This window comes from Amphibalanus amphitrite, unplaced genomic scaffold (assembly GCF_019059575.1).
Source record: "Amphibalanus amphitrite isolate SeventyFive unplaced genomic scaffold, NRLGWU_Aamphi_draft 000785F_arrow, whole genome shotgun sequence".
In the NCBI taxonomy this organism is placed as follows: Eukaryota; Metazoa; Arthropoda; class Thecostraca; order Balanomorpha; family Balanidae; genus Amphibalanus; species Amphibalanus amphitrite.
The window spans coordinates 285,354-303,412 of record NW_024882279.1 but is presented as its reverse complement, the minus strand read 5'-3'; the positions used below and the strand labels follow the sequence as shown (position 1 = coordinate 303,412).

The 18,059-nt window shown below is 46.8% G+C and overlaps 1 protein-coding gene across 1 annotated transcript; it reads left to right on the top strand.

The window, feature by feature from the left end:
• Window positions 1-20: 20 nt before the first annotated feature.
• Window positions 21-17,075, top strand: LOC122366110. The gene is made up of 6 exons (XM_043337950.1): window positions 21-172; window positions 684-1,075; window positions 7,857-8,035; window positions 10,340-10,431; window positions 15,828-15,938; window positions 16,255-17,075. Exons 1-6 carry the CDS (start codon window positions 87-89, stop codon window positions 16,466-16,468), a joined length of 1,074 nt encoding a protein of 357 aa, XP_043193885.1. The 5' UTR covers window positions 21-86; the 3' UTR covers window positions 16,469-17,075.
• Window positions 17,076-18,059: the final 984 nt, after the last annotated feature.

The window sequence follows — 18,059 nt, the reverse complement described above, 5'->3', positions numbered from 1 at the left end:
GTTCGCCATTGCTTCGTCACAGCTGTGTCCTACGATCGGCCGGGTCAGTCGACTGTTACCAACAGTAGAACGTGCTAGGGTGAACGATGTCACTCCTGTGGATGGTTCTCTGGGCTGTGGGCGTAGCCTCTGCGCAGGACGTGACCTCCACGCCGGGACCGACCGCAGTCAGGTTAGTCAGAGACGGCTGATGTGGACATAGCTGAAATTTCGATACTCTGTTCTCTCGGGTTTATGGGATTGCAGGACGTTCAGTTCCATTGTGCCGGTCGATTGACTATTGAGCCCTCAGTAGAATCAAGGCCGGTTAGCTGAAAAGGTTGTACTTTCGCTACGTCGTAAATAGCTGAAAGAGACAAGGGATTGTCATTTGATTCATTTCACTAGGAACATGCTTTTGTGGTAACCAAGCGCGAACTCGCCTGACAACTTGTGATCGTGAGTCGTGACTCGAAACTATAAAATATCGGGCCAGAAGGTACACGCGGATTTAGATTTTTCTTGAATGAAAAATTTACCATTATACCATTTTGAATGGAAAGTTGATAAATGATTATACAGCTTTTCTTGTGACATTTCGCTTTATAAACCATCCTATAAAAAGGCTTACGCTTACAAGAAGGCATGCTGCCTACCATTCACCCCTGACCGCTGTTACACCCTCGATCCGGACCTCCCTGCAGTCCCTCCGGCGAGGGGTGCCTGGTGTCAGCTGGCGACCTCAGCTCGCAGCCGCCGGCTGTGGCCCAGCTGTCGGAGCTGCTGCAGCAGCTGTCGGCAGCTCCGTCCCCGCTACCACCGGCGGCAGAGCGCCAGCTGCTCCGTCTCACGCCCAGGCTGCGGCGGCTGGCCGCGCTGCTAGCGTCATCTGAGGCGGTCGCTGCCGCCGCCAACGCCACCGGGCGGCGGCTGCGCGCACCGCCCGGCGCCGTGGCGTTCGAGAGGGAGCTGGCGGCGGAGCACCTCGCCGCGATCCGAGCCGACCTCAACTGGACGGCGCTGGGCGCCCCCTGCCGGAGGTCCATCCAGGCTCTGCTGGACGGCGTCGACCAACTGCACGACTGGGCCTGGGAAAGTGAGTGGCAACTGGGAACGATTGATGTCATGGAGCTGCATGTTAGACAATCGATTTATTTGAAGCAGGATGCATGTTTTGTTTTCTACGGGGAAATAGGAATTCGAAACTGGAAGTTCAGAAATTAGACAATCTTTACGATAAACATTTTAATCGATTAACATAGCGATTATCACCCGTCCGTCGTTTCCGTCCTCAGGAAGCTCAAATCCTTCTCCTCCATGCCGTAACCCTCGCTCCGGGCTGGACCGATATCTCATGCGGGCTGCTCCCTTGGAGCGGCACCGCTGCTCCCAGGGGAGCACACCCGTAGCCGGGTGCAGAGAGTACCTTGGGGCTGCTCGGCCTGTCTTTTGGGACGGGCTCAGCCCCGGTGACTCTCTAGGATGCCTGCCCAGACCAATGTCTTCCCCTAAATCTTATCGTCCTCCCGGCTCTGAAATGGTCTGGTCCGACCGAAAGGGCCTTACCCAACAAAACAAAATCACGATTAGCGTACGATGCATTACGATCATGGATCAGCATCAATAGTTAGAAAAAAAAAGAAGGCAAAATTTCAATGCTTGCTCATTGCAATCTAGCCTCAGCAACGGTGAAGTGAAGCGCAGTAGTTATGTGATAAAGTTAAAACACAGACACCGTTTATTACGGAGCGAGCGAAGCGAGCGTAGTCTTTCCTTAGATTAACGGAAATTTCTGAGTATGAGCGGCCGGCCGGCCGGCCGTGCGGACGCTTTTGCGAGGCTTATATCTCAGCAACCACTTGACCGATTTACACGCGGTAATTTTTGTAGGGTAGCTTCATTCCTTCTACTAAGTACTGGACTATTCCCGATGCGTGTGGGTGACCCCTTATGCACGTGCCACGTGCATAAGGGAGGTGCAACGAGGAGGTGTCAGTTTTGTAATTGTTGCAATATCTTGGTAACTACTTGGCCGATTGCGCTGAAAGTTTTAAGTTGGCATGTAGGTAGGTACCCACTAGGCACTGCATATCCATGTGCCAGAGTTGGGGTGCTGCTGCACGTGCGCACGTGCAGGGGTCGTTTCCAGATCTCGAGAACGGCTCGACCGATTGCGCTCAAATTTGGTACACAGGGACCGGTTAGTAGGGTGCCGTGCACAAGTCAGTTGGGACCCATTTTGCACGTGCGCACGTGCAGGGTGCCGCTTCCAGATCTCGAGAACGGCTGGGCCGATTGTGCCCAAATTTGGCACATCGCTAGAGACCGGTTAGTAGGGTGCCGTGCACAAGTCAGTTGGAGGTACCCCCTCCCAATTTCGCACGTGCAAGGCCCACCCTCTCGCTCGCTCCGTTAGTCGCCCCAAAAGGCGTTATACTGGTGTATTTAAGAGACGACTGAACAGTCGATAAAGAGCGAAAATAAGTTAAATTCTCTTGTAACAATGAACACATGTACCCATCCACATCAGTGAAACGTGAAAGGTGTCATGAATTGACACATCACATCCGAATGTAACCATTCGGATGTGATGTGTCAATTACCATGACACCTTTCACGTTTCACTGTTACAACTACGTGCAAGAAGTCCTACTGTTAGTGAATTATGATAACGCTGCACAACGTCGCATGCAAATGCATGATGATTTCTTTGCATAATAAAGTGTCTGTTGGTCGTTCATGACACGATCCGATGCATCACACTGATAGATGGTCCTATGGTAAAGCTGTGTCTCAATATGTGCTTGGTGTTAAAATGAAATCAATCAAACTGACCAGCACGATTGCAGAAGAAGTCGCACATGATGGGTTGTTAAATACGAACGCATCCTAAGTGTTACCGGTCAGACACGCAATGCTTACAATACAAACGGTAAACGGTATAATATAAGCGGTGTGCACACAACAGATGGTGACCTAAATGCTGTTATGCTGCATAGTTGCACACGTAAAAGCGATGTGCAACTGAGGCTGCAACAGGTGTCTCTTATCTTATTGATGTTATAGATGGGTCTCTTATAGATCGGTAGCTGTTAGATAGATGTTTAGGCATTGATCGATGATATTGGCGACCTAGTCCGGTAAGATTCAGCTGTTTGAGCTTATAAAGGAATGCAATAGGCCACGCTTTCATTAGGTACTTGGGTACTTTGAAATGTTAGTCAGTAGGTTATAGATATTTGAATAACCGTTCATTTGGCGCTAAAGCATCGAATGCATCTATTAAGTTTTTTTTCTGTATGTTTTATCCCGGATATTTTTTAAAAGCCATATTCTTCATACCTAAACCATATTCTTCAGGTTGTGCCATATTCAACCACACAACCGTTACCAATGTGTTATATCCGGTGAGAAAAGCCCAGTCCAAGATGCTATTATCGTGAACTGAACGTTCTCTGTTGCTGAGCTGAGCTGTGAAGGAAGCGATAAATAACATAGTTGTTTGGCGATGACGCACGTCCACATGCGCAAACAAGGACACTTGATGTTTTTGCATCATTTTAAGAGATCATCATTCAACAAACTATTTTGCATTCTCACTGGTATAGCTTACGCATTGGGCTTTCCCAACAACATCCGCCTAAATTCTGCATATGTAAATATTTGAACCGTATCACAATATTCCTCGAATTGTAGCGGCCGTCGTCCTTATCTTCCATATATGACAAGGTCTCCGGCCGACCAGGGGGCGAGGAGGGGATAACTGTTCTCGGTGCTAGCTCAGTGACGGCCGCGGTCAACCCCAGCTTACGGGATCAGGCCAGCGGGTAGTCCGATTAACACAGATAGCCAACAGTTTCGTAAGCAGATTAGGTTCTTTGGTTTGCACCGCGAGGCGCTATTGCCAGGCCACTTTGAGAGGCAAATCGTTTTTTGTCAGAATTTGCGGGATGAGATCATGTTTTATAGCACGAGCGTTGTTTAGATTAGTGTTTTGGGTGAGATAGTCGGTGCGGTACTCTCACACGTGGCCTGGCATTGACGCAAATTGTGACAAACAAAATACCAACAGGACTAGCACAAGATGCTTGTACTATGCACTGGGTTTATCCGCTTTGAGAGCGGTTCTCCTCTTACGGTATTATCAAACCGTTAGTGGAAAGCACGAAGTGATACGGCATAGTTCTTACTTTTTCATTCTTCCGTTGCGCTTAATACGTAAAAAGAGCAAGTTGTTTTCGTAAGGCAAGGTCTCTCTCAAATAGGACAAAAAAAAAGAAGACAGATCAGTTAATTTTAACCATCGCCACTTACCTCTGTCCAAAGACATCAGCGCCACTGTTCCCGCATAAAGGAAATAAACACAAGATGCCAACAATGCTTTTGTCCCAACTGATGACCAGGCTAACATACAAGTGGCCATGTGTTCCAGTATATTTAGCCAGTATGCTAGTATTGAGTATATTTATCCAGTATGTAGCAGTACGTCTGTCTGCCCGTCTGCCCGTCTGTTAGCCTGTCCAGCTATCCATCTGTCCGTCAGGCCATTACTTCATCCGTCTAGTTTGTCCGTCTGTCCCTCTATCCGTCTGCCCGTTTATCCGTCTGTCCATCTGCCCATCTCCACGTCTGTCCGTCTGTCCGTCTGTTAGCCTGTCCGTCTGTTACCCCTTCCGTTTGTCCGTCTTGTCCGTCCATCTGCCCGTCTGTCCGGTACTTTATCCGTCTCGTCTGTACGGACAGACGGATATAACGGACAGACGGATGTCTGTCCGTCTATTCGTCTCTTCGTCTGTCCGAATATCCGTTTGTCCGTCTGACCTGATTGCTTGACTGTTCGTCTACCTGCATGTCTTGAATTTCTTACTTAACTCTATTAGTGGCAGGCTCCTGGCTACCCCATATTAGTGGCAGGGGGGGGGGGGCTGTTTACGACCCCCCTTGACATCTCGAGATCTAACCGGTCGATTTTCAAAATTCAAACGGCATTCGATTTGGCTCAACGAGATCTACGTTTCTAAAAAAAAATTAAATTAAAAAATGTCAATAGGGGGGTAGAGGGGGGTAAAAACGGGCAAATTGCAGATACATTTTAGACTGTTTATCACGGCCAGGTTTCTGAACCAATCTTAACGCAACTTTTGCCGATCGATAGAGAATGAACCAGGAATTCACATGGATCCTAAAAATATGCATTTTCAAAAATCATAGGCGGATACAGATCATTGAGATTGGGGGTACACAAAAAGTATAGTAAATAAGGTTTTTGTTGGTACTGTTTCTAAAAAGGGTGGCAATGGTCTTGTTATGTTACAATTTTCTTATGAGAGAACGACTAAAATTGTATTGGTCATGCATAGGCGGTGTCAGGGCACCTATGTTGGGAGGTAAAAAATAACCCCCCTTTTTGGACGCCTGGATCCGCCTATTATAGCAAAAACGTGTCAAAAGAGGATGCACAATAACTTTGTATATGTTATCACATGATACCTTTCATTCACTGTTCGTAAAACTGGTGCAGCATCGTGATCTTCGCCCAAATGACTCGCTTCACGAATAGGACCCCCCAATTCCCAGTGCTCTGGAGCCGCCCCTGGTAAAGTTATGAACTTGAAATTTTCAGGGAATGTGCCCAATTTAGTTTTAGGAAAAGTCAGAAAATTTCAGCATCGTAGCTTCAGCGGTTTCGGAGATATTCCCGAAAAACCTGAGGGGTGAATAAAAACAACCCCCCCCCTGCCACTAATAGGGTTAATACTTTCACAATACCTAATTATCATAAACCTCAATGCTTCCAGCCATTTGCTTGTAAAAGATCGGCTCCCCCTTCCTAAAACAACAGCCATTAGTCACTGGAACAACATCCAAGGGACCAAACTCGCTAAGCCCCGCACGTTTCCTTTTCCACGCAAGTGGCGATGATGCGACAGGTTTCCGTTCATCCAGGCCTATCTTGATTTATGAATTACTTCACACTCCACAGCAGCTTTCGTGCCGTAATATGCATGAATGAGGGCAATGGCTATGTTTCAGCCATAGAGCTCCGTCCATTGGATCCACCCACCACGAATAATTGATCGTCGGATAATAGGTGTTTGATCATTGTCGCGATATTACGTGAGCGGATCTGCCGACCCGATGACCGCGAACTGAGGCCGGCTGCGTTGTGTTGTGACAAGGTCAGAGGAGACCAGTTCCACTGGAATCGGTGTTCGGCTCCGATCCAGATTTTTAGCGGCTTAGTGGTCTGGCGCTAGTCAGAAGGTGTTGCACCATTCCTCGGCATTTTTTAATCACTACTGGGTCTGCACTGGGGTGGCTGAGTTTACAGATTAACCGGCCTAGCAAGCTCCTAACTAACTGGGTGTAATCGTGGAATTAACGCTGTTCTTCGGGTAATTCATCTGACGACATTAGCGAGACTCTCATTAGACTGACGTATGGTGGTTCAATTATAATGGTGTCAGTAATGTATTTTTTAAAATGTGATTATATGTACTTTGCGTGACACATTTACACAAGCAAATAAAACATCAGAATATCTGCAAAATACAGCAACGTGTAAGGCGTTCATACGCAAACGGCATTTCGAATGTGGTACATATATGCCTAAAGTATACAAAGCACAGCTAATTAACCCTATTCCTGGCGGGCTCCGCCGGGACAAGAAACTGGCGGGGGGAGGCCGATTCGGCCCCCTTGAGATCTCGGAAACTAATGGACGGATTTTGATCCGGTGAGCGGCATTGGATTGCTCTCAACGTGAACTACATTTTAGACATTTTTTATATAAAAAACGAACAAAAACAAACCCCTGAGACCCCCAAAAAGCCAAAATTTTCCGATTTGGCAGAGTTTTCAAAGAATGAGGTCTAGCTCAGTGTCTAGGAAAGTCAGAGCAAAACGGAAAAAAGCAGCTGATAGCTGAGGAAATTTCATTTCGAATAGCTGCCAACAGATTTAAGCTATTTTTGATATTTGAGGCGCTAGGAGTCAAAAATCTAAACGCGTATTTTTTAGTAACATCACTTTTGCGTCAATAACTTCTGAACCGTTGGTGATAGCCTGAAACGGTAAACGCCGTTGCAGTTCTCTAATAAATGCGAAACAAATGGTTTGTATTTTGACCTTCTAAGGTCACTCTCAATTTTGACCTCAGGTCACGGTTGACCTGACCTGAGCAAGTATAGGCGAGTAACATATCATTCGATACGTCATGACTAGGGAAACATGTTGTTATATAAAGAAGTGTTTTATCATATTCGTTTTACTTTTATCATTATATGAAGACGATATGAATGTTTCATGCATTTAAGTCCTGATTTTACCCCAAACATGTTAGTTTGAATCGTTTCCCCATTGACCGTAATGGTAAGCATTGGTGACCTCAGGTCATGACCTGTCAAGGATATAACAAAAACCGAAACATATGTTGCACATATCGGTAAGCTTATTTGAACCTGGAAGTTTGAACATATTTGCTCGAAAACTCTTGCTGTGGTGAGGGGACAAACTTTTTTTATGACCTAAATTAAGGTTGACCTGGTGACCTGACCTGAAATCAGATCAACTCAAAATTTTCAGAAATGTTGCGTAAAAGCCTTTTAGGAAAAGTCAGAAAATTTGAACTTGCTAGCTCAAAGCGTTTGGGAGAAATAACCAAAAAACCTCAGGGGGAGGGCTCCTGAGCCCCCCCCCCGCCAGGAATAGGGTTAATACTTAATACAAGCGCAACGCAACGCAAGTTCAAGTAGGTACACATGTATGGATGTATACGCATTAGGCTTATATGGTCTCCCCTCGTATCGTCTCTTTCGGCTCCCCCAGTGTCTCGTTTCAGCCCCTAATGACAAACATCGGACACATCTGATCCACAGTGTTCGACTCGAACGGGAAGCCGGAGGCCGGGTTCAGCGACGGTAACAGTTTCTGGGAGGGCCGGTTCTCGCAGTGTAACGGAGTACGCCACGAGTCAGTGTCGGGGAACAGCTCGGTGCACATCCAGGGCCGCTACTACAAGGCCCAGCTGACCGGCCTGCTGCTGCCCGACAAACAGGTGCGTCTCCCGTCTCAGTCACCCGTCTCCTGACTCTGTGTCTCGTCTTAGTTTCTTAGGTCTGTCTCCTATATCTGATCTATTCGTCCCTTCGTTCCGCCATTGCCTCCCGGACCCGACTCTGATCGCTGCATTTTGGTCGTCTCTCTGCATCTCCCTTTCCCGTCCCCTTTCGTCGTTCCACTCACGGTCAATCACCATGACCCGTCTGACGCTCCTGGGAAAACCGCGGCGGTGTACCCAGCCGAATTGGGTACTACCTTGTCCCATCTGAGCATGCTGAAAACGTGGTCTTATGTACTCTCCCGAGCCAGCCCGTCGCGATCCAGACGTGCTGATCATGTATGACCGAGGTACACGGCTACCAAACCGGCTTTCTAATGGCTGTGTCAAGGTGTAGATGCTGTATATAATCCATTTTCGAGGACGGCCATGGCCGGATGTCGTATTTTTGCTGTCTGTTTTCGCAGCTGCGCAGGTAAAACAAACCGCAATGTCGTGTTGACAGTGGCGAACACAGTACGTAATAATATGTGGTGCCACGGCATTTCAGGACATCAAAATATCAGGTGTATGTAGTAGAGACATAAGGTCATGGATAACACCAATCATTGGCACAGGTACACCGGTAGCTTATACCATTTTCTCAGCTTTCTGATTTTTTCCTTAATTCATGGATTAATGTCGATGGAATGAACATTACAGGTATACCGACTAAGATAATTAACCGATGTAGGTTTATGTGTTCCAGACTCCAGTTCCCCTGTCACATAATCTCCGCCGGGCCTTTCGCAATCACATTGCAACCGGGTAAAGCAGGCATTGAGTAACTCGTTTGACAATGTGTTACATAACAGTATAGTACCCACTACCCACCATCTCCCAGTTACTTACATAACTTGGCATATTTTTTATTCTATACATTGTATAATCCAAATGTGATTAGTAGGGTCAACTATTAATCTATATCGATGAGGACGGCATCCAATCCAAGTCAGTTTTACAAAGATGAAAGAACGACCAATTATTATGGTCGTCGATACCGTTTGTTTGAGAAAAGGTTGATGGCTTATGGCGCCCACGTTGTTAAAGTTTTGCTTGCATACCTAAATAGTAAATACCCGCATCGTATTTGCCATTTGTGATCATTATTCGTGTTATTAACCCGCGAGTTGCTGGGGGGGGGGGCGTTAAACGCCCCCACTTTTTTCGCCGGGCCATAGCATAAAAATGGCGCGCCGCAGGCGCGCCAAATTTTGGGTACCTGTAGGGAATTGATTGAAGTTTATTGTGACAAAGTTTAAAAAAAAAAATCGGTCGGAAAATTTTTGAGATATCGAGGTTTTAGTGACGTCATGATTTCTGAGTTTTCGACCAAAAACGGCATATGTTCAAAAAATCATATAAAATCACAGAATAGACATACAGGCATGCCGTAAACGCCATTAGACTGCCAATACCATGGTCAATCAAATGGCTATCTTCGATTATTGATTATCGTTCCGCATTTTCCATAATCTTGAACTGAATCTTGGCAATTTTTCGTGACTTCTTCACGACCATGATATATGAATTTCTTAAATTGAACTTTTTGAGCCAAACACGTACACATATGATAAAATGAATCGTGTTCTACGCCCCAAATTACCTATAAAACATGTGTCACAGGCTGCGAATATCAGTTTTGATTTTCGGGGATATGTGCCTACCCGGTTGACCTGACCTTGACCCTGACCTATGCTTGACTGACCCCTACATGGAGCTGACACTCTTGTAGGCCTTATAAGATGGATTGTGCACCGTTTTGACAGAGTTTATGGCGAGAGGCGCCCATTGCGAAGTCCTGAAGTCCATGCTACTGAAAGCCCGATTTCAGGTGTTTGACCTGACCTTGACCCGACCTGTGACCTCAAAATTCAACTTTAAAGTACTCATCTGAAGCGTCTTGTCGCGCTCTTTCGTTTGCCGCCTCGTGCGTTTCGCTGCGCCTATTGGTTCTCGAGTTATCGGCTGGGGGCGTTTAACGCCCCCCCCCCCCAGCAAACGGTGGGTGGCGAAATACCCCAGCAACTGCCGGGTTAAAGTATGTACCAATCATATTTCTGATTTGTGAATGCTAGTAATAGTATAATACCGTATTACAAGCACAAAACTGCATAGCAAGCCAAATATTGGTGGCTGTTTCACTAGTAAATGAAATTTTCCATATGCGAGAGCTCTATTTATGCTCGTGCCTGTATTCTGTCCCCATGGTAAGCTGCCAGCCAACTGTCTTGACTGGTCTTGACGCTGTCACGGTTGCAGAGTTTTCGCGTCACGGTTGGCACGTGCTTCCCAGACCTGTGCACCGACGTCGACGTGAAAACCGTCCTAAATGACGCCCCAGGCTTCATGAGGTAAGACAAACCATCTCTCCTGGATACTATACAATGAAAACCCTATCTAAAGGTACTTGACCTGACCTCAGAGGTCACCGGCTGATCCAGGGCTGCGGAGTCGATGGATTTTCGGCGACTCCGACTCCGACTCCGACTCCGGCTTTAAAAAACCAGCTCCGACTCCGACTCCGACTCCGGGCAGAATTGTCGACTCCGACCGACTCCAACTCCCGACTCCGACTCCGCAGACCTAGCAGGGCTGCGGAGTCGACAGATTTTCGGTGACTCCGACTCCGACTCCGGCTCGGGTTTCTAAAATCGACTCCGACTCCGACTCCGACTCCGGTCACAACTGTCGACTCCGACCGACTCCGACTCCGACTCCGACTCCTACTCCGCAGCCCATTAACACCTTAAAGTCGAGTACCAATCGCTGTGCCTCATAACTTCGTACACGCTTGTTTTTTCTTCTGTGAGGCTCAAGCTAAATTAGGGGCGAAACAGTTAGGGGATCTTATCCGCCCCATCCTTACCGAGCTCGCGAGCAGCTCGCGAACTGTTTGCTGTTTGTTCATCGAATCTCGGCCGATGACGTCGGCTGCTCGTGAGCATATTTGTTCGTGAATAATGTGTTTGTTTGTTTGTTTGTTTGTTTGTTTGTTTGTTTGTTTGTTTGTTTGTTTGTTTGTTTGTTTGTTTGTTTGTTTGTTTGTTTGTTTCTTTATTTGTTTGTTTGCTTGTTTGTTTGTTTGTTTGTTTGTTTGTTTGATTGTTTGTTGGTTGGTTGGTTGGTTTATATGTTTACTTATTTATTTGAAAACATTAAACAAACAGAAGCCCCTGACGTATGTAGTTGTTATTTGCTGTCAGCCACGCCCACTAGTTCCACGAATTTGCCAACTGCCAAGACCTTGGTCCTTAGCCTCAGTCGGCCTTTTTCCAGTTTTTATAGCCTTGGGACAGGTTTTATATAGCTAGGCTATGAGTGACAGCTGAACAATATACCTACGCAATAGCTTAAATGTTGCATGAGACACGACAAACCTTTAGTTCGTTCTTTAGCGTGAATGAATCAAAGGAAAATGCTATTGTGAATGTCCATCGGCATAGTTGTTCTTAGGGATATGAATGCATAAAAGACCACCGTATCATACAAGTGATACATCAGTCACGTGTCATACTTTTAAGAAGTGCCGATGGGTTAAACAGGTTAACCCGGCAGGTGGTGGGCCTCCCGGCCACTTTCCGCGCGGTGGGGGGGGGAGGGGCACTTTTTGCCTCCCCCTCGTATCTCCGAAACTACTGGACAGATCCGTAAAATTCAAACGGAGTTCGATAGTTCTGTCAAATTTGTTTCTGTCAAATTTGTTTCGGGAAATCCAATTTCATTGACCTCGGGGTCACCAATGACGTCACAGGTCAGGTCAAAGATAAAATGTTTTCCCGTTCACGGGTCTTCTATAACATCCAGTTACCAGTAAAACGCATTTTATCAAAAATAAGCGATAGGGCGCAAGCTGCTTAGAACATATGTTGCTATTTTAGAGGTCACTGATAATACCAGGTCAGGTCACAGGTCAGGTCACCAATGGGCTGCACATGAACTCAATTTTTCAAGGGCTGTGCGATGCATGTTTTATTTTTTATGTTTTATGGCCGATTTTTCATTTCAAACTCAATGGTGTTGGTTATAAAACCATCAAGAACCAATTAGATCACCTTCTGGTGGAGGTCAGGTCAACGTCAGGTCAAAAAAGGTCAAATTTCAAAGTTGATATTTTTGCTTGAAATGGACACCTGTTCATACATCTTTTCTACACAGCGTGTGAAAATTTCAGATCAGGGTCGTTCAAGGTCAGGTATACGAAGTGACCATACCTCAAAAAAAGTTTAAAGGCTCGCTATAGCTACACCGACTGAACGATCACTCTTGAAACTTTCAGAGATCGATAAGACTATCAATATATATAAAATGTTTATATCGGATGCAGCTCGTCACGGCGAGTCTAATGATGGTCTTTGATTGCGCTACGTGCTCTAGAATTGCTAAAAATTGAGTTTGAAATTTTGACGTCATCAATTTTAAACAGTTTTTTTCGCTATAACCTAGCCAAAAATGAGTTATCGATCCAAAATTTGGTATGCGAATAGAAGTCGATAGGGGCTATTACATTTATTCCAAATATTCAAATTCAAAGCTCATTTATTCAAAAAATATTCAAAACTCAAATTCAAACACATATTCCAAATATTATAAACCCATATTCAAAACTCGAAAAACTTGTTGGATTTTTTGTCTATTATATAAAAAAATTGATTTTTTGGGTAAAAATCCTAAAATTTCAAAATTTTTAGATGGCAGCTTAGTAGCCCTGGTGATTTTACACCTTTTATGTCTACACATTTTTATGTGTCTTCAAAGGTATAGACCTGACAGTTCTTCCCGCGAAACCTTTTTTTTGGGTCGAAAATGGCAGAACATCCAGTAAAACGCATTTTATCAAAAATAAGCGATAGGGCGCGAACTCTGACGTCATTTGCGGAGAACTTATCAAAGCCTTTGAAAAAAGTTTTGGTCACAATGTGTAAAATTGATGCCCGGGAGGGTACTGAAAGTTTGGTGACGATCGGCGCAGTGGTTCTGGAGATATATCGAAAAGACTAAAGGGGGTGGGGGGTGGGCGGGGGGGGGGGGGCAAAAATGCCCCTCACCGCCTGGAAGGTTAACTATAGCTTTTAATTGCCCAGGTGCCCAACAAACAAGTCGAGCTTGCTGGGCAGCACTACCGACCCACCAAAGGGTCACTACACACAGAAAAATATTGACACCGTTAGCGGTGTAATTGCAAAGTACATATCTGAGCACTTGAGGAACGTTAATTTAGTCCCTTCCCCGCTTAACCCGCGCACCGACGGGGGGGGGGCGGATATCCGCCCCCCCTGAGGTTTTTCGCGGATAGCGGGAAAACCGCGGCGCGTAGCGCCGCGAAATTTGGTATGACTATTCCCTCATCAATTTTACACATGGTGTGCAAGTTTGAACCTCCTAACTTTTAAGGTCAGGTCACCAGGTCACTTTGAATGACCCAACCTCAAGTCACTTTTTTGCAACTTTGTCACCGTGCCAGAGCTACAGTAGATGTCGGAGGCCTTTGAAAGTCGCAGGATGTTATAAGGTCATTAGTAACTACAATTTGTATATCTCGGAATTTTGATATCGGTGACCTAAGGTCAGGTCAATTTCGCGACCTCCCCATTATAAGTCAATGGGGGAAAAATCAACTCCCTATTTTTACCACTAAAACGGGTCGGAATGGCCCCATATACCATACATGACTTCATATACGATCAACCTTCACTACCTTGAGGTCTGTTTTGCTGTTGAGCAGCTGTGAGGTCATGTGACGTCATCAAAGGTCACCAAAGGTTTTTGGCCAATAACTCCGTACAGGAACAAGATACAGCCGCGTGGATGGTCTCATTGTGTTCAGCTCGTCAAGACGCATCGAATGATATACATGATGACCTCGAGGTCACGTGACCTGAGGTCAACCTTTGACCTTGACCTTTCGAGGTCAACATATATATCATTCGATGCGGATTGACGAGAGGATCACGATGATGCCCTTAGTTTGCTCCTATCTTGACTAATTCGAAAGTTATTCGAGAAACTCTCTCCATATCTAGCGCCGCCATTTTGCATTTTTCGACCCCTGTGACGTCATCTTTGACCTGACCTGAAAATGACCTTTGTAAAAATTGTAGATCTTGACCGTGCGTATCCGATGCCGTTTACCGCTTGTCGCTATCTTGCTTTGTTCTCGAGATCTCAGGGGGGGGGCGGTTATCCGCCCCCCCCGTCGGAACTAAGTTGGCGCAGACCCCCGTCGGTGCGCGGGTTAAATTACTCGCGCTTCTAAATGAACACCAGGAAGAAGGTAATAGAACACTGTTAGGAGGGTTGGGTGTTTTACTACATGTAGCAAAACACCCAACCCTCCTAACAGTGTTCTATTACCTTCTTCCTGGTGTTCATTTAGAAGCGCGAGTAATTTAAGCGGGGAAGGGACTAAATTAACTTTCCTCAAGTGCTCAGATATGTACTGTGCAATTACACCGCTAACGGTGTCAATATTTTTCTGTGTGTACGCCCGGCTTACCCATGTGCACACAAACAAATATTAACACCGTTAGCGGTGTAATACTACATGTAGTAAAACTCCCAACCGTCCTAACAGTGTTCTATTACCTTCTTCCTGGTGCTCATTTAGAAGCGCGAGTAATTTAAGCGGGGAAGGGACTAAATTAACTTTCCTCAAGTGCTCAGATATGTACAGATATGTACTGTGCAATTACACCGCTAACGGTGTTAATATATATATTTTTTTTGTGCGTGCATTTGAAGTTAAACGCACCGTTGAGCACGTGGTCCTGCCAGTTCTATTCACCTTCTCTTGCCAAGCACGGCGGCGGAACGGGGAGGGCACCGGGGCACCGTGCACCCCTTTGATTTTGACATTTTAACATTAGTTCTATGGGCGTTGCATGGAAAGAATGGGACCAAAACGGCAGTGCCCCCCCCCCTAATTGAAGGTGTTCCGCCGCTACTGTTGCCAAGCATGAGTTTTAACTAATTACTTTAATTAATGAAATGTAATCTTTACATATAAAACGTTCACAAAATGTAAAGCTTAAACAAAAACCGCTATAACGCTCACCGTATCATCTGGCTCACTTTCCACCTCGCTTCAACTCCACCCTTATTCACTTAGCCTCATCAGCTTTAAGTGCCTCTGTTCTTCCTTCTTTAGCCAAGCCTGTTACAAGTCGGCCGAAACAAGCTCCCCACAATCGGTTTGGGCCGGATGAGGCCGCGCGCCGCACACCTCACCGAACGGACGGCGTGTGCGCTCAGTCCGCTCAGTCCGGCTTCCGTTCGGTCGGACCGCTGAGCTCTCAAAGGCGCTCCTCAGCTAGAGACCGACAATCGGCTCGTTCACGGGTGACGGGTCGCACCCGGACGTCCTCAGGGTGCTCTCCGGGCACCGTGAGTCCGGATCACGGGGTAACGGAGTACCTCACGGTCCTCCTAACCCGGACACTGCCGCGCCCCTAGCACAGCCACAGAAGCAGTCGTGAGGGACTCGGATACAGTCACGACTACGAGGGTCAGAGACACAGCCATGGACCCAGTGCCACAAGCACAGCCATGCAGTCACATCCACAGGAATAGATACATTGACGGACATAACCCCATACATACAGTCCAGGGCCAGACCCATGACCACAGGGTTTAGATTCCGCCCCAGCCCGGCCCGCAAAACGGGTCAAGGGTCCCGGAGGAGGAATTTATTCGTAATAGACGGTTGCACAGCTCAGGCGCGTTGACCGCCGTGTCGTCTGTTTACGCACAGTCTGCCGAAGGTTCCCGACCTGACCGATGGAATCACCTTCCGTACCGATGACGTCATCGGAATACTGGTGGAGCGGCAATTTTGGCAAGATTACACTGCTGTCAGCGCCTTGTAAGTCGCAAACGCACATCCTGCGGATCGTGTTCCTCTTGAACAATGCAGTCCAGTTACGCAATCGTATACGTGATTATGCTTTGCACCGCTTAGTGGATTTCCCATTGTTGGTCTAATTAACGTTGCATTATTATGCGTCGTCGTTAGGATGATGTCATTGCTATTTTTGTACATTGCTGATAAATTACAGGACGTTTTTTTTACATTTCTGGAGCTAGCAACAAAAATGTTGAAGTTCAAATCACTCCGAGAACTGTATTAGTGTCACTTATGCCTTCCGTTGACTTAACCATCCGTCATCACCGTCCCACAGGGCCACTGTGATTCTGTTCGGCACGCTGGCCGTGCTCGGCACTGCCGTGGACCTGCTGTATGAGGATGACGGAGAGACAGCCGCCCGTCCCCGCGGAGAGACTGTGACAGCGGCGTCCAAGGGCGAGCAGACCAAACTGGTAGAGCGCCGACCGAGCAGCTACAGTGCCCTGGAGCAGCGCGAGGCACCGGCCAAGACCGGCTCGCAGCCGTGACCACATCGCGGCGGTGACCTAACCGCTGGGTCAGCCGTGACCTTACCTCTTAGTCAGCCGTGACCTCGCTGCTTAGTTATAAGCCTTGACCTACTGCCCAGCCAATCGTGGCACCGCCCCTAGATTTGGCGTCACCCCGGCTCCTGAATCGGCCGTGACCTTAGTGCTCAGATAATCGTGACCCCTCCCCAGATCAACCGTGACCTCGCTATTCGAGTAACTCGAAACCTAGCGATGCCTTTGCACTCAGCGCTGGCTGTTTTTGGTGGTGCAGATTATATGAAGACATCGCGTGAACTGGTAATGAGCTGGATGAACGAACTGTGTAAGTCGGTGCATGTGCACAACCCGCGCAAGTGCTGCATTAATACTGGTAGTGCGTATGTGTCTACCTAACTTTATGCAGTAATTAATGTCACTATAAGAGTATGCATATTATAATACGTACTTACGTGCATATACCCAACTTACCTGTTTCAATCTGTCTTAACTACATGACATAAACAAGTTAAAGAATGGAAACGATGAAAAAAGTCTTTTGAATACGACGTCAGCGGACTAACAACGTGTTTAAGATGGATAAGAATGGTCTGTCAAGTTATACGAAGCTCCCGTCATCACAAATCAAACATGGTAACTAGACTATGACGCAAGTCTGCTACTGTGATCATTAATGATAAATATACTGCAACCTATATGATGGTTGTTGAGTTATACGTGAAAGAAGACTCAAACGATCCTGGGTTCAAATAACCGGTTTAAAGCACAGCACGAGCATGCCAACCATGACAGAGTTTATGGCCAATGTCATCCAAACAATGCCAGTGCGCACAATATCAGGCAGACTGCTCCTTTGATGAGTGCCGGCCTGGAGACTCGTCAGCGAATAGCGATTTTAATTTCTTAAAGGATTTCCCGCCGAAGATTTTCATTGAAGTGCCATTTACGACCGAGTCTTTGCAAGCCGACTGTCGCGTAGTGAGCGTTATGCAAAAATAAGATAAGTAACGACGAAAAATGAGAGCTGCATTGGCAGCGTGATGCAGGGACGCTTTGTTGTTAAAGGTCAAAATAGTCTAGTAGCGCAAAAACTATCAGTCAGCTCGCAATGGGTAGCCTAGGCCTAACAAACCTTTTGAAGCACTCAAGCTTAATGCTTCTGCTTACCGTTAAGCTTTCAATGTCCTGTTAATACCTTCGTATAATCTATTTGCGCATTTATACCACTTTTCGGTCCCTTGTACGTAAAAGCCTCACTGGCTTAGTTAAGTGAGCCATGGCTTTATGCACCTGTGTCTGACGCGGCTGCAAGTGGCTGTCAGACTTTACAGATTGGCCGGATGGTTGCTGACGTCTGTTACATGACACCGGGACACGCGGCTGAGAAGTGGGGATGGGTGCGGTGCTGAGGGGGGGGGGGGCGCTCCCAGAGGGGGGAGGGAGGGGGTTGAGAGGCGGCAGAGGGGAGCGGCATCCTCTACGTGCGCGTGTATGATCGCACCTGCCGCTACTCCGCCGCGCACCTGTGTCAGCCGCCTCTGCCGCCGTACCTCCGCTGTTCTCTGCTGAGTCAGAGCGTCGACACAGCTGC

Excerpts from the sequence above, each read along its gene's own strand:
- LOC122366110 (XM_043337950.1), top strand. The coding sequence starts at position 87 with ATGTCACTCCTGTGGATGGTTCTCTGGGCTGTGGGCGTAGCCTCTGCG. Across the intron at positions 173-683 it reads CCGGGACCGACCGCAGTCAG|TCCCTCCGGCGAGGGGTGCC; the intron begins GTTAGTCAGAGA and ends ACCTCCCTGCAG. Across the intron at positions 8,036-10,339 it reads TGCTGCTGCCCGACAAACAG|AGTTTTCGCGTCACGGTTGG; the intron begins GTGCGTCTCCCG and ends TCACGGTTGCAG.